Source organism: Orbicella franksi, chromosome 2, assembly GCF_964199315.1.
Source record: "Orbicella franksi chromosome 2, jaOrbFran1.1, whole genome shotgun sequence".
NCBI classification, from domain to species: Eukaryota; Metazoa; Cnidaria; class Anthozoa; order Scleractinia; family Merulinidae; genus Orbicella; species Orbicella franksi.
In genome coordinates this window covers 39,004,436-39,019,020 of record NC_138146.1, presented here as the reverse complement: position 1 = coordinate 39,019,020, position 14,585 = coordinate 39,004,436, and the positions used below count along the sequence as shown (strand labels likewise).

At 38.1% G+C, this 14,585-nt stretch overlaps 2 protein-coding genes across 2 annotated transcripts; one reads left to right on the top strand and one right to left on the bottom strand.

Annotated features, from left to right (window-relative positions):
- Positions 1 to 138: 138 nt before the first annotated feature.
- Positions 139 to 13,854, top strand: LOC145479818 (centrosomal protein POC5-like). The gene is made up of 10 exons (XM_081458279.1): positions 139 to 545; positions 1,659 to 1,834; positions 2,452 to 2,522; positions 10,294 to 10,423; positions 10,642 to 10,710; positions 11,601 to 11,720; positions 12,052 to 12,111; positions 12,487 to 12,679; positions 12,973 to 13,167; positions 13,521 to 13,854. Exons 1-10 carry the CDS (start codon positions 173 to 175, stop codon positions 13,715 to 13,717), a joined length of 1,584 nt encoding a protein of 527 aa, XP_081314405.1. The 5' UTR covers positions 139 to 172; the 3' UTR covers positions 13,718 to 13,854.
- On the bottom strand, positions 2,561 to 9,508 carry LOC145479815 (uncharacterized). Its single transcript, XM_081458274.1, has 2 exons — positions 6,904 to 9,508; positions 2,561 to 3,433 (listed from the first exon to the last, which is right to left on the bottom strand). Exons 1-2 carry the CDS (start codon positions 9,495 to 9,497, stop codon positions 3,136 to 3,138), a joined length of 2,892 nt encoding a protein of 963 aa, XP_081314400.1. The 5' UTR covers positions 9,498 to 9,508; the 3' UTR covers positions 2,561 to 3,135.
- Positions 13,855 to 14,585: the final 731 nt, after the last annotated feature.

Here is a 14,585-nt window from a genome sequence, read left to right as displayed (position 1 = left end):
GAATATGTCAGAATAATTTGCTCCAAAGTACCGGGCATGAGTTAACACTAACCAATCAAATTATCCAATTATTAGACCAATCAGCACCTAGTAGAAAATCTGAAAGAACCAATCGGAAGCCAGAAAAGAAACGGACGCCATCTTTGAATATTGGAGAAAGCTACAGGAAAATATGGCATCTGACATGGAATCTGACTCTGGGCCACAAATTTCTGATATGGATTCCCCTGGAAGTTCTGTTTCTTCTTCTTTACAACGAGAATACGAAGAGCTTTTAAAGTATGCTGTTGTAACGCCGAAAATCCAGTTGGCTTCAAGCATTTATGGGCAGAGTGTTCCAGTGAAAGATATGGCGGCATCAGAAACCAGTGCCAGTGGCTCGTCAACTTCAAGCAATTCTTCGGTCCTGAAGAAAAGTTCTGAGACAACAGAGGAATCACATTCTCATGCTAAAGAAGATGTCAAACAACTGCCAGGAACTCCGTCTCTAAAAGTTTCCTTTCAAGGGCAAGGATCCATAGCAAGGGATTCTCTGTTACGCAGTGGTACGCACATGTAAGCTTAGTAGTACAGTACTGTTAAATAAACTACTCTCTTTGATTAAGCTTAAGGGCCCACTTTTCAAAAAACAAAGCAATTTTTCAAAAGTATCAAGTTATAGAAGGATGCTTTGATTCAAAAGTTTCGAGAAGTATTTTTTCAAACGTCGAATTTCTCATGTACCGAATGCCCGAATCAAATGTTGAGAAGTTCGTCGTTTGAATCAATTAAATTAGACATTTGAATCAAAAGATTTGAGATATCGGGAGTTGAGAACAAATGACCGGAAATAAGGAAAAAACCATGCTTACTGTATTTCTATTCATGTTGTGTACATTGTTATCAAATTTAATTATAGATTAGTTGAGTGTAAATGGAACAGTACATTTCTGAATTACTGTGTTAAAGAGAAAGTACTTGTATAAGCATAATTATAGGAAACAAAACAAAGCAAAGAAAAGCAGCAGGAGAAGTCCTGATACTGTGAACTTTGTAGGTTTCAAAGAGAACAACGTTGGGCTACTGCTATAGTGATTTCCTTTTTCAAGAAATAGTTTCAATATTTTTGAATTACAGTACTGGCTGTTTTGAGTTGTCACATATTGACAAACATGGTTCAAGTTATCAAGGGAAAAATTGTAATATATACAAAATGACCAGAAGGGTAACAAAAATAGCTTTGAGTTAGCAGGAAGTTCGAGTTATCAAAGTTTGAGTTTCTGAGGGTAAAATCACAGCACATTGTATGACAGAGATCCAGGGGAAATCGATTTTGGTTCGAGTTAACGGGAGGTTCAAGTTATCGAGGTTTGAGTTTCTGAGGGTGAAATTACAGCACATTGTATGACAGAAATCGATTTTGGTTAGAGTTAATGGGAGGTTCGAGTTAGTAAGGGTTCAAGTTATCAGGAGTCAACCCTATCACTTGCAATTTTTGTAACTTTTCAAAAGTGTAGTTGTAAGCATGGTGGATGGTCTAATCATGTAAAATTGAGAACAATTCCAACTATCCCTTTGACTTTGTAGGTATTTCGGCACTACGTGTACATGAACATGTACAATGTTTTGCTTATTGCACTTATAATATACTTTTATGTATTTTGTTGAAACAAATACAGTGACACCTATGGTTAACACACCAGAAGCTGAACATCGATCATCGTCATCATCATCACGATCTCCTGTGGAATCACTAGCTTCACCTGTACCAGCTTCACCTGTAATAGATGCTGACTTGGCAAGAATGGAGGCATTGTTGGACAACTGGTGTTTAGATCTCAAGAGGAATGTTTTGGTAAGAAATGGATTGTGTTGTACAATGTACAAGTGTATTGTCAGAAACCCATGTGGGTTTCTGATACAACATCTGCACTTGCACAGAAGCATGCCACCCTACCCAGGTGGTGTTGTGGACTCAGGGACATGTACACGCAGTGGGTATGTGTACATAACAAAGGTATATTTTCCCTTTTAACTAGTAAGATGGAACATTCATCTACTGAAACTGACAAAACAAAGAGAAGCCCAACACCTGAGCCCAAGACTCAAAGTTACTAAGTTAACAGTTCACCTATGCACATGCTCTACACAATTTTTTATTGACCTTTCTAACAATACATTCCAATTATAAATTCTAAATCCATACCAAAAAATTTTGGTCTACCTTTACAATGTACTGTACTTGTCATGGATGAAAACCATTCGTTTGTAGTGTATGTTATCATAAAAAAGCACTATCCCAATCACTGCTGGGGGTGAAAGTGTTCTGAAACAAGATCATCCTTTTCTGATTTCTGTCCGTGACTCAAAAATGTGTGTTCTTACTGTAAGGTCCCTCTGTCAGTTTACAAAACTGAAATATAACACAATGTATTTCATACATGTACATGTTCTATTCTTTCTTGAAAACAGGCTGAATTTGCCCAGTGCAAAATGGGATTATTTGAAAAACAAAAGCAACTTTTGATGCAAGAGAAAAGAAGGTACAGTATCAGTATACATGTATATGTAATTAGCGTCATTTGACAGTTACTAACATTGAAAACCAAAAGATAGTGAGCAAATTACTCTTGGAATGTTTCTTGTGTTAAACCTCAAAAAAGTGTCTTCATTTTTACATGTTAACAGCTGTTTCAAGAAAGGTTGTCCTGTAGAAGTGTACATGTACAGTAGTTCTAAGTGTGCATGACACTGCCAAAAGGTATTATGGGTTTAATGTTATTTTTGATCGAAGCTCACAGTGTTTCAGCAGAAAGATTACACCTGTAGAACTGGAGAAATCACATATAGAGGTATTCATTATTTTTCAGGCATTCATTATTTTTTTAAGCTGAAACACCATGAACCATTCTTGGTAAATGAAATTTACCCATAACTTCTTTTAGCATTGACACAACAATTATACTTTTATGGCTGTAATGTTTTACATGTTCTGTGTACCCAGTACTGTAACTGGATTAGACGATTGCCATGTACTGTTTAGGGGGTCTGTAATTAAGAAAATAATTATCTAGTACATCTATGATATAAACTTCATTGGTAGCTAAGTGAAAAGACTTGATAAAAAATACAATTTGTACCATACTGTATTGGTATTTACTCAAAAAACCACTCCTTAAATTCATCTGCAAAATTTTGGTTGACACAGTAAAATGAAGAAATTCTTCCTTTCTGACGTGCTGGTACCTGTACCACATTGAACACATGCAGCCGTGAGCTTGGCTGCTGGACACCTGGGTGTGATATATAATCACCTTGGTACCCAGGGCACTTGTCTGAGGGGCAGGCTGGACCACAATGGAAAGTGACAAAGGGAAAGTGCCTCTGGCATATGCCTTTCACCATACCAAACACAAGGCTCAGCACGTCTGATGGCTTCATTCCTTGTCCCTCTCTGTAAACAACAAGGAAGAAAACATTTAGTGTGGTGCACATACCCAATAGATAATTTGTTAACATATACAATCATGTATTCAAGGCCCAGTACGTGCACCTCTGCAAAAAGGCATTCCATACTTAAACTTGCACATGTAAATCATGATTTACAAATAATGGTAATTGCAAATTAAAATGAATGCCCCATTATTAGTGAACAAGTTGGAATTTGGGACATTCGTGCTAACTGTTTCTGCGCATCCTTATTGCACATGCAAATTCACATGTCATGTAATGCATAGAGCGCATGCTGAGTAATAAGATGAACAATGTTTAAGGGCTGATGGCCATTGCTATAGGTTAATGCCTGGATTTAACAATCTGGGACATTTGGTGACTCCTATTTTTCTTTTGATGGATCATTTTCTCTACCAATTTTCTACATGTACGTTAAGGGAAAAAATGAAAACCTATCGATTAGAAGTTTTAATAATTTTTTTCCAAAATGCACCATCGGATTCTGTTCTTTTTAGCTCTTTGGTTATCTGTGCAGCGGTTTCAAATGCCTCTTGAAGGGTTCAGTTTTATTAAAATATTGGCAACAATTGGAATTATTAATGCAATGGATTCACTTATACAAAATATTACTAGGATTGTTCGTCTTCACTGATTCATCTTTGAAATTTTAAGCTAAAAACCCTGGAGACCATGCTGATTTATGCGTGCCAATTTTTCAAAATCAGACTTGTTTTCCACACACTTTATCTCAGAAATGTAGTCCGTGACTCCCAATTTTTTTTTTTCCCACTTCTGAAACAAGTAATTCATTATCTGTCTGCAGTCGAAGTTTGAAGAAAATCTATCGAGTAGAAATTTCGTGGGAATGTCCTTAAAAATTTTCTTGTTGCTGGAGGTCACCTAGGCAACAGTGTAACCTCTCAAAACACTTTTAAGTGTTTTGAGAGGTTATGTAACTGTTTTTAAAAAACTCTGCAAAATGTGTTGATCCAGTTCTCTCAAAGCACAGGGGTGTTAACCATTGCATGTACCTGCTGTCTTCAACAATATGTAACTAAAATGTGTATATATATTCTAGTAGGACTCATAAGACTCTGGCCTTGACTCTCATAAGAGCTCATTGCACTTTCAAATGAGGTTGTTTGTTTGTTGTGGGCATTTTTAAAAAAACATAGTACCTGGCTAGTACATGTACATGACTGTACATGTAAAGTCAAGGTTAGATGTACAGTATAACAACCAAAATTAACATATTAAAGGGAATCTTGGCTGGAAAGCAGCTGAAGCTCCAAAGTATACCTAATGGTTCTCTATAACTGATCCTGTGGTTTTAAGTTAATGTACTACTATGACGAAAATCGCATCATTCAAATCTGACCATTTTAAGACATAAACAAGTAGTCTGTAGAAGAGTAAAAATGCTGTTTACTATAATCAAATATCATTTTTCATTCCAGAGATATTCAAATTTTTAAAATATGCAAATTAGCCAAGTGATGACATCATACACTCAACCGAATTTTGATCAGTTATGATAAACCAGGATGTCTCAGTCAATTTGTATCAGAAACGTTTGATTTTTTACGGTAAGATTCTACTAGAGGTGCTCTGCAATATGAGCGTAGCAATTTTTGGTACCATGGCAACATACTGGGTTTCAGACCTCCACGCTATTTAACGCTTTTCTGACCACTTTTAGCATTCTATATTGATATTTGCCAATGGCGCCTCATCTGCATGATCCAGCAAGCATATAAATATGTTAGGTTGAGTTCATGGCCTTGCTTAATGTTTTCCAAGCTTAAAATCACTAAAATATTGAAATCAGGCTAGAGGGGACTGGAAAAGAGTAGGTTGCCATGGGAACAGAAATTGTTGTAGCAGTAGGTGTGTTGCATTTAGAACTATTAGCCTACCAAGTTTCAATGAGTTCTGCTACAAATTGATCAAGATAGAGCTATTTATATACTTAATGTAATATTTGGTGGAGTGTCTGACGTCATCAGTCATCTCATTTGCATATTTTACTCATTTTTCAAGCTTAAATATCTCCGGAACCAATGCAGATATTTGTAAATGGTAAATGGCGTCTTAAATGTTTTGTAGACTTCTATGTGATTAACCTAAATAATCAAGGGGTAAAAATTTGATCACAGTAGCACTTTAATATCTCTGTGAGTGGATCAAACAGGAAGTGTTTGGTTTTCAGTTTAAATCACCTGGGCATCGCTATATTTACGTTATGGTAATTTATAACATCATTGTGCTGTCAGAGATCTCAATATGGAGTCTACAGAAGATGATTTCTTGTTGGAACTGAACATACATATATTCATCTGGAATGTGAATTAAAAACGCTCAACCATGCAATGATGTCACAATTTCCCATCAAGCTATGCAAAAACAAACATGAAGGCACGTACATCCTTGGTTTTCTAACAGGTTTTCCTGATGAGCTAATCTTTAAATTGTGTGCCCTTTGAATATTGGTAAGTGCTGACATGTCAGTTATTCAATGTCAGTGCTTTTCTGGAGAATTATAGCAATTTAAGAAGAATAAAGTAGTTTCATTCAGTCATTCAATCATTAATTCATTCATTCAATGCATTTTGAGATTATTTTTTAATTTCTATATAATTCTCTAAAGAAGGGGAAAGAGATTTTACTGTAACAGTTATGGTAATTTATAACATCATTGTGCTGTCAGAGATCTCAATATGGAGTCTACAGAAGATGATTTCTCGTTGGAACTGAACATACATGTATTCATCTGGAATGTGAATTAAAAACGTTCAACCATGCAATGATGTCACAATTTCCCATCAAGCTATGCAAAAACAAACATGAAGGCACGTAGAAAATTTGAAATCCTAAAATAGCTGAAAGGGAACGCCTATCATTCAAAACAGGCAAAGAATTATCGACTTCACATCACTGAAACAATTTAACCCAAACACCAGCTTGTGATTTGGAACAAAACTGTTTTTGAGCCAAGATTGGTAAGTGCTGACATGTCAGTTATTAAATGTCAGTGCTTTTCTTGAGAATTATAGCAATTTAAGAAGAATAAAGTAGTTTCATTCAGTCATTCATTCATTCGGTCATTCGGTCATTCATTCATTCATTCAGTCAGTCAGTCAGTCATTCATTCATTCAATGCATTTTGAGATTATTTGTTAATTTCTATATAATTCTCTAATGAAGGGGAAAGAGATTTTACTGTAACAGTTCAAAGAAAGTATTCAAAATAATGAGTTTGAAGCGTTTGGATTATTTTAGTCACTTGAGACCATTAAACTGCTTTATGTAATCACAAGAAAACATCAGAAGTTATCAAAAGGGCAGTATGTTCTACACCTGCAACCTTTCAGGGTTTTTACCCTCTCTTTAAGTATGCTGTTTAGCATCGTGCATCATGACATTTTGTAATACATGAATAATTGATAATGATGAATACCATAAAATACTAACCTGCAGCTAAATGTCACTTCAATCATGTTCTCCTTCTTAAGAACCAACAGCCTATACGACTGGGTGGGTCTAAACCAAAACCTACCAACATCTCTGTATATAACTGGCTGTCCCTGAGGGAATTCTTCCGTGCTGAGCCTGTGGGCACGTGACAGGAGATGAGGGAAAAGTGCTTCTGGAAGAAATCTCTTGAAGAACACAAAGAACCTCCTATCTGTTGGATCATCATACCAGACTGGTGTGTTCCCATTCACTGACATTGGCAGCAGTGAAGGGACAAAGTGTGTGACTCCTGTTTCTTCCTTATTTTCTGCATTGTTGAATAATGGGCAAATGATGTCATATTCCTCAAGGAGTTTCTTAATCCCTTCTTCATTCTCTTGCCATCTAGAGAGAATTTTTATAAGGAGAGATTCTGTGAGCATTCCTTTGTTGTGGAGCAATTTGAAATCACGCCTGAAGCCATGCCATGATGTTTCTTCATCGTCTGACATTGGAGTGACCAGTTGAATGATGATATCAATTAGTATTTCTGGTTTCAGTAGAATCCAGTTTGACAGTTTTGAATCCTGTCCATAATCAACATAAATTACAAGTCCTTTCTCATGAAAGTATTTCAAAGTTTCCCCAGACCAGTTGCTACAAATGAAGCTGCCAACAGATATTGGGAACTGCTTCAGGGTCACACAGAACTTGGCATCCTTCTTTTCCCTCAGATTAATGATTGCATCTTGGATTTTAATCCATGAAAATGGAATTTCACGGCCCATGGTAGTCTTGTGTTCTTCAGCTGTGGACATTATTTTTCTTTGAAGATTTTGAACACCACTGTCATTTTTCCCACGACTGTTCTCAATGGGAAAATACAGAAGCTTGTCTTCCTCATTTGTCACTAGCTCATCATCAAAACAATCCAAAAGATTCTGGCGTAGATATTTATCAATCCTCTTCAAACAGGTATTTTCCATGTGTCCCCTATGTGTCCCGACAAGGAAAATTGGTGATTTTGGTGCTGCCTTGCTACAGATTGATTCCAACCAGAAGCAAAGTCTTTGGATTTTTGCTGTTACATTTCCAAAATTGTCATCAGCAAAGTTTGCCATGTTAAACACAACAAGGTAGATAGCCTGGTCTCTCAGGAAAATATGATGGTAAGCATAGTACTCTTCATCTCCTGAGAAATCGAGTATTTTCACTTTAAGACTTGAAAACATTTCTTGAAGAGCCTTTCTCAACTTTTGGAAATTTAACATTACCTTCTCAATAAAAATGAAAGTAAAACTAGCTTGTGTTTCCCTAACATTTGTAAATGGTTCATGAAAAAGAAAAAACATATCGTCCCAGTCTTTATAGAAACTATGAAATGCCCATCCAGCAAAAAACAGCACATATGTTGTTAAAGAACAAAATGAAGTTAGACGTCCATGTTCGCTTATGCTCGGCGTAATTATGTATAAAACTAAGATAAGCGTTTGTACGTTTGCCCAGGCAAATAACATTTTTACAAGTCTAAATGTTAGTAAACAAAATATAGGAATCATTCCAAAATGAAGAATGTTACAATAATCGAGGGCTGTCATGTTAACTGATAACTCAATAGCACAACCAAAACTAAAGCCACCCATTACTGGTATCATTAGGAAACATAATTCGGGTGCAAGAGGTAATGGGCTACGTAATCTCAACTGACCCGGGACAGCTGATTCAACTCCTCCCCAGGTATTGGCAATGGCATTACGGAAATATTTAAATTGTAGAAAAATGAATTCACAAGAGATACCGTTGACCAGCATCGCGACAATTAACAGGTGAACTACCCACATGAACTGGCCATCCTTATGCATGCTATCGCCAAACGAAAAATCTACATTTTGACACTTGATTCTCCTGAAATACCCCGCCAATATGTGCGCAGTTCCTAATCCTGTAAAAAATCGAGAAAGACTGGCAAACAATTGAACGAGTTTAAAAAATAGTGGATATTCAGATGGAAGAAGCTGCTGCAGTAACACTTCAAAACAAAATGCGGCAACTGAAAATGCAAAAAAACTAACAGACACTGGGGCAAAAGCCCATAACCATAGGGTTGAAAGAACCCAGCATATTCGCAAAAACATGAACAATAAGTAAGCTATTGCAGACATCGCTGATGTCACTTCTTCACCGATTTTGAATTCGATTCCAGCAGGCCCATACATTACACCCTGATAGAGAGCAGATTTCCGGAATCGAGCGAAGCTTCCAAACTTGAGGCCTGCGAGAGCGCGCAGGTTTCTCCACTTCCGGTCAACTACACTCATTTCGACACCTTTTGTCCCTGGTTCGTCTGCATTAAACGGTATTCCCATAAGAGACTTCTTTAAGCTTGTTTTACCAACTCTGGCATCTCCCAGTATCAAACACTGGCCTTGGAAAACAAACTGTGTGTGTTCTACGCCATCTTGTTGACTCCGGAATCCAAGGTCTCGCAACAGTGCTTGTACGTATGCCGAATTCGGTAACCGTCGATCAAACTGTAACTGTGACATCACTTCAGAGGCACTTTCCAAAGTGTGATCATCTGTAAGGCGCAGTCCTTGTACATCCAAGGCCATCTTTAGTTTGATATGTTGTAGAACACAGAAGTTTGATCGTGAATTATTCACAGAATTTGATCACGTGTTGTTTGCCGAAGTTGTTGACAAAGCAGTCAATGCTGTCTGGCTCCCAGACGTCTCTGTGAGTATCACGCAAGATGTTGTCAGGCACAAGTATTAAAGGGTCAATTAAGTACGAGGCACATATCTACCTAGGATACCAATCAATAGAGTTCATTATTTTCGATTATTCTTAATCAATGAAATTAATAAGAGAACTAAAATAGTGATACACTTACAATTCAAGTCGTTTCTGTTGCTATCGAAGTTTTAAAATCGATATAATCATGTTGTTATCAGTATTTTTGTTTTCGTATATTTTCATGTCATAAACAAAAACACCTAAATTGACCAATTGATCATGCTAAATTTAGCAAATCTACGAAGTTTCGTAAGAAGCTAATTGCAAAGTCATGAAAATATTTGACCCCAACCTTGCCCCCTTGCATACATTTCTTTGTAAAATTTTGCAAGGTTGGGGTTCCATGTTTTCATGACTTTGCAATTGGCTTCTTATGAAACTTTGTGGATTCACTAAATTTGGCATGATGAATTGAGCAGTGAGGCTTATTTTTGTTTCAATGAAAAATTGGAAAAGCGTGACATCGGTGAAAAGGTCCATGACGCATGAGCGGACCATTATTTGCAGGTAGTTATTTGCAGGTCACGTATTGGGCTGTCGTAGTGGTGTAGATTTTACAACCTGACACATTCATAACAAATTCATTGAATAGGTCTTTCGTTTAACATGCAGACACGGTGTTGAAATGAACAAACTGATGAATGAGATGGAGAGTCAAAAAGAGTTACTACTGACTTATGAACAGACCCTGTCTCATAAAGACTCCATCGTGGCAAATATCACTGACGCTATTCAAAAACAGGTGAGAGGCAATCTTTAACACCAGCTTTCCTTTCTAGTAACCGCCCTTCTGGAAGTTCCCGAACCCTTCTCTCAACAATAACAACAAGTTGGTAGCCAGGAGCGCTTGTAGGCGAGCAAACAGCTGTTTTTGTTTATCCTTCCACCGCATTTGCTTCTATTTATGGTGAACATTTTAAAGTCTTCCACATTTACACATTATGTACATGTATTTCACAGAAAGAAAGAAGTGAGCTGATGAAGGCATTCACACTATGGAAAATAAGACACTGCGATGAAAAGAGAGAGGTTCGATGCTTGTTTGTCTTTTGCTTTCATATAATGGTTGCATTCTCATTCGTAAATCACTAACCGTTAGCTATTTCAAGCGAAAAACAACTACTCCAACAAAAACAAACAATAAAAGCGGAATATGGCCGCGCTGTGACGGTAATTTTAAGATACACGTTCTATTGTTTTTCGTAGACAAACATCAGTAAGCCTAATAGATAAGTAATTGAGATAATACACTTTGCACTGTTTCTGTTTTTCTAGTTACATAAGCTTATTGTCTACGCTAGTTTACTTAACGTGGCAGTAACCAACCCGAAAGCCTTCGCTACTTTGGTCACTGCGCTCATTTACTTTCTATTTATTGTAATTTTTTTTGGTTCTGTCAGTCTTCTTGTTCGTAATATGTAGTATTTATTTATAGAGTGATTGTAAGAAATGATGCGAAACAATGAAAAATCTGAAATCTGGAAAAAGAGTACAATCATAAACTTACATGTAAATTCTAAAGAGATGGTTTCACGGTTCGCTCATGTGCAAGGTATGGTCAGTCATGGGGTAAGAATTAAGTGCTTGTTTAGCTTTCTTACTGAACCTCACGTACACTTGACCCAATTGCGCATGAGGTAAATAATGCTATCCACCGGATAAATCACTATTCTTGGGATAGTTGTTGACAAAACAAACTGCACTATCCACTGCTTCACAAGAGGAGTGGAATACGATTTACATGTTGTACTTCAAGGTCAAGTTCTTAGAGAGGGAGCAGCAGCTTTCTCTGCCATTCCACAGAGTCTATCGACAGTATTTGATGCCGTTTTGATTTCAGCAAGCAAAATTTTAATGCTGATTTGGAGAATTCTGATTTTTTTGTTATGTTGACAGTTGTTCTTCACGTTTGTCTGCAGGGTTTTGCCTCTAAACTCGCCAGAAAACACTGCAAACACGCTCTTAAATTACGTGCCTGGAACGCATGGCGATCCGTTATTGAATCCAAATGGAAACAGAGAGTAGAGAAAGCTTGTCAGGTAAATTCCCTTGTGTTTAACGAGCAATGCACAAGCCTAAGCCTAAGTCTATGACCTGTGCATGTAATTTTCTTTTCAAGTCAAGTCAAGTCAAACCATCTTTATTTAGGCAGGGTAGCCTCGTCAGCCATAGGCTGGTATCAAACGGGGCCCTGCGTAAAAACGAAAATAACTCACAAATGAATTGTCAGCATCAACTATGTCTCCTTTTACAGTGTATATCTAAGTTGTAAATCTAGGCAAACAATGAAGTCGTCATATTATGCCTGCCAGTGTACTAACTAATAATTGTTTCCGACATGTATAATGTTCTTTCCAACCGTTTGTTAAGGCGAAAGCTCAAGATGTGTGCGTGAAATTGACGGAAGATTACGAAAGTCGTCTTCAAACGGTAAGTCGTGTTTACAATGTTCTTTTACAGACAAAAACTCCAGTCTTTTAACACCAAATTAAATATGGTCTTAGAAAATGATCATTAGGCGGGCCTCCGGGTGAACCTATGTAGTTATTACACTATCTTACTCTGAATTCACGAGTGTGGACTTAATGAAGAATTCACGAGTGACTTTGTGCTCCCAAGTTGGATGCCTAAATCTGTAGTTACGCATTTCTCATCAGTAATATTTTCAATACTTTTAATATGTGATCTCTTTCTTTCGTTGGCCTGCTGAGCTGGTGTTTCTCCTCAGCATAGAATTTCGTGCTCGATAACTGTATTTTGACTTCCATTTATCAGAAATTTAGTTTTGCAATCTTTTATTTGCAGGCCAACCGTGAGCTGGAGATGGCGCGCACAGAAATCGCTCATCTTCATGCCGAGAGGGACCGTTATGAAGAAACCATGAAAAAAGCTTTTATGCGTGGAGTGTGTGCTCTGAACCTAGAAGCCATGAGCATGTTCAGGGAAGGAGAAGAGGGCGGACGAAGACCTCCGCCTGGTGCTGCACTAAATAACAATGGTACGGTCTTACATCTCAGATGTACATCATCTGATTCATTGTATCTGGTATTACAATAGATAACAATCTTCTGAAAAACTCGTGAAACCTCTCTAAAAATGATGTTAAGGCAGATCAGGGAGTGACCTGAAATGTCTCCCGCCCTAAGATAGAGAGTTTCCTACTGTGATACTATCGAGCCAGTCAGCGAAGTCGATTTACTTTCTCATTATACTCATATAATCTCTCTTTCTCATTATACTCATTATAGTACAAAGCATAATTCAATCATTGTTCCTGTTAACATTGCTTAGATGCAGAAGACATGCCACGTCATCAACCTCCACTTCCTATTGTAACGACATCTGGTCCAACTGTCACGCAACCGCAGTTTGGTCACGGTCCTGCCAGGCATAGGCCTTCAGCTGATAAACCGGGCCAGGCGGGAAAAACTGTGACAGTCAAAGCTGTTTGCCGGTCAGATATTCAAGGACAGAAGGGAGTTGCAGGTACATTATGCCCGTCATTTCTTATTATTTTGTTATTTCCAATTTCTGGCCTTGTTCTTCCTTGAGCTCTGGGCACTGTACACGCGACGTCTGTCAGAATGTGGAGAGAGTGAATGCGTAGAGTGAGGTTGGGAAGGTATTGCAAACTGTCCACTTCCCGGGGGATAGAGAGATACAATGCTTTCTGTTCGCCAAGAAACAATACACACTGCGGTCAGAGCTGTCATTGCGACCGCTCTCGTGAGCGACTATTTCTACCTGTAGTAACGAACACTTTTGTCGAATTCTCGAGGTGGTCGCTTTCCATAGCTTGACTGTTCTTTCGTGGCATGACATGTATTGTTGTATGTTAGGTCTCGTAGGTACCCAGGGACCTGTCAGTTCAGTTCTTATTCAGAAGCATTCCTCCGAGCAAGCCACGTCAGGAGCGCCCCCAAGTCGTCATCCTTATGGTCAGCGTGCACCGCCGACTCGGACAGCAAACACCAGAACGTCACGTGGTCCCACCGTACAAACAATCCACACCACCCCTGTGAAAGTTGTGCACTGACTACCTGGTATAATTTGTTACTCCAGCTTCACTTGTTCACAATTTCTTCTAGTTCTTATAAATGATAGTATATTTTAAAGTAAAAGTTATTGCACTTGTTAATAGTCATGATCTAATAAAGATACTTCACAATGCAAGACTCGTGTGATCACGTTAACGTCTGTTTATACGTCAGTTATATTCCATCAAATATTTTCCTAGTAGCCGACTGAGCAGAACTTTTACATTCTCATCACGCGGCCAGAGCTTGGGAATTTATAACCAAGGATAATCTTTATTAGCTAGAAAATATAGATTTGATGGATTATAACTAATCACTTCTAACATTCCTCAATTATCAAAGGTTTGTTGTTGTTTGGCATCGACGCTCAAATAAAACGCTCGCAAATGCTACTACCCAGACTGAGCACCTTTTCTCGGGAAAGAAATCTTTTCGTCGAGTGATAAACTGAATTCACAAATGACTGGGTAACGACAACTACTCAGTGTCAGGTTCCCGAAGCCAACACTGGTTATTTTGCTATTCATTTCAACATGACAGAGAACCAAAAACTGGCTATGACTGATTCATCCCTAATCGTCTTTAATCACCACTGCGACACTGTGTAGTTTCACTTACTCCGTCTACAATCAACGCGCGCCCTCTACGGCAGGAGACTGGGAACCAGTCAGGAGCTGTGATGAGCTGGGGCCCGGAAACTTTTCGGGTCCGCAAAGCCATTTTTAGGTCATCTGTATCTAACAACGGAGAAGTGTATACGCCTGAAACTTGTATGAAGGAAACCTATTTTCCTGTTAAGAATATGCGCTACAAAAACCCGGGCTCATTTGGCCCTACGTGGGCGAACCCCTCGATGAAAATACAATC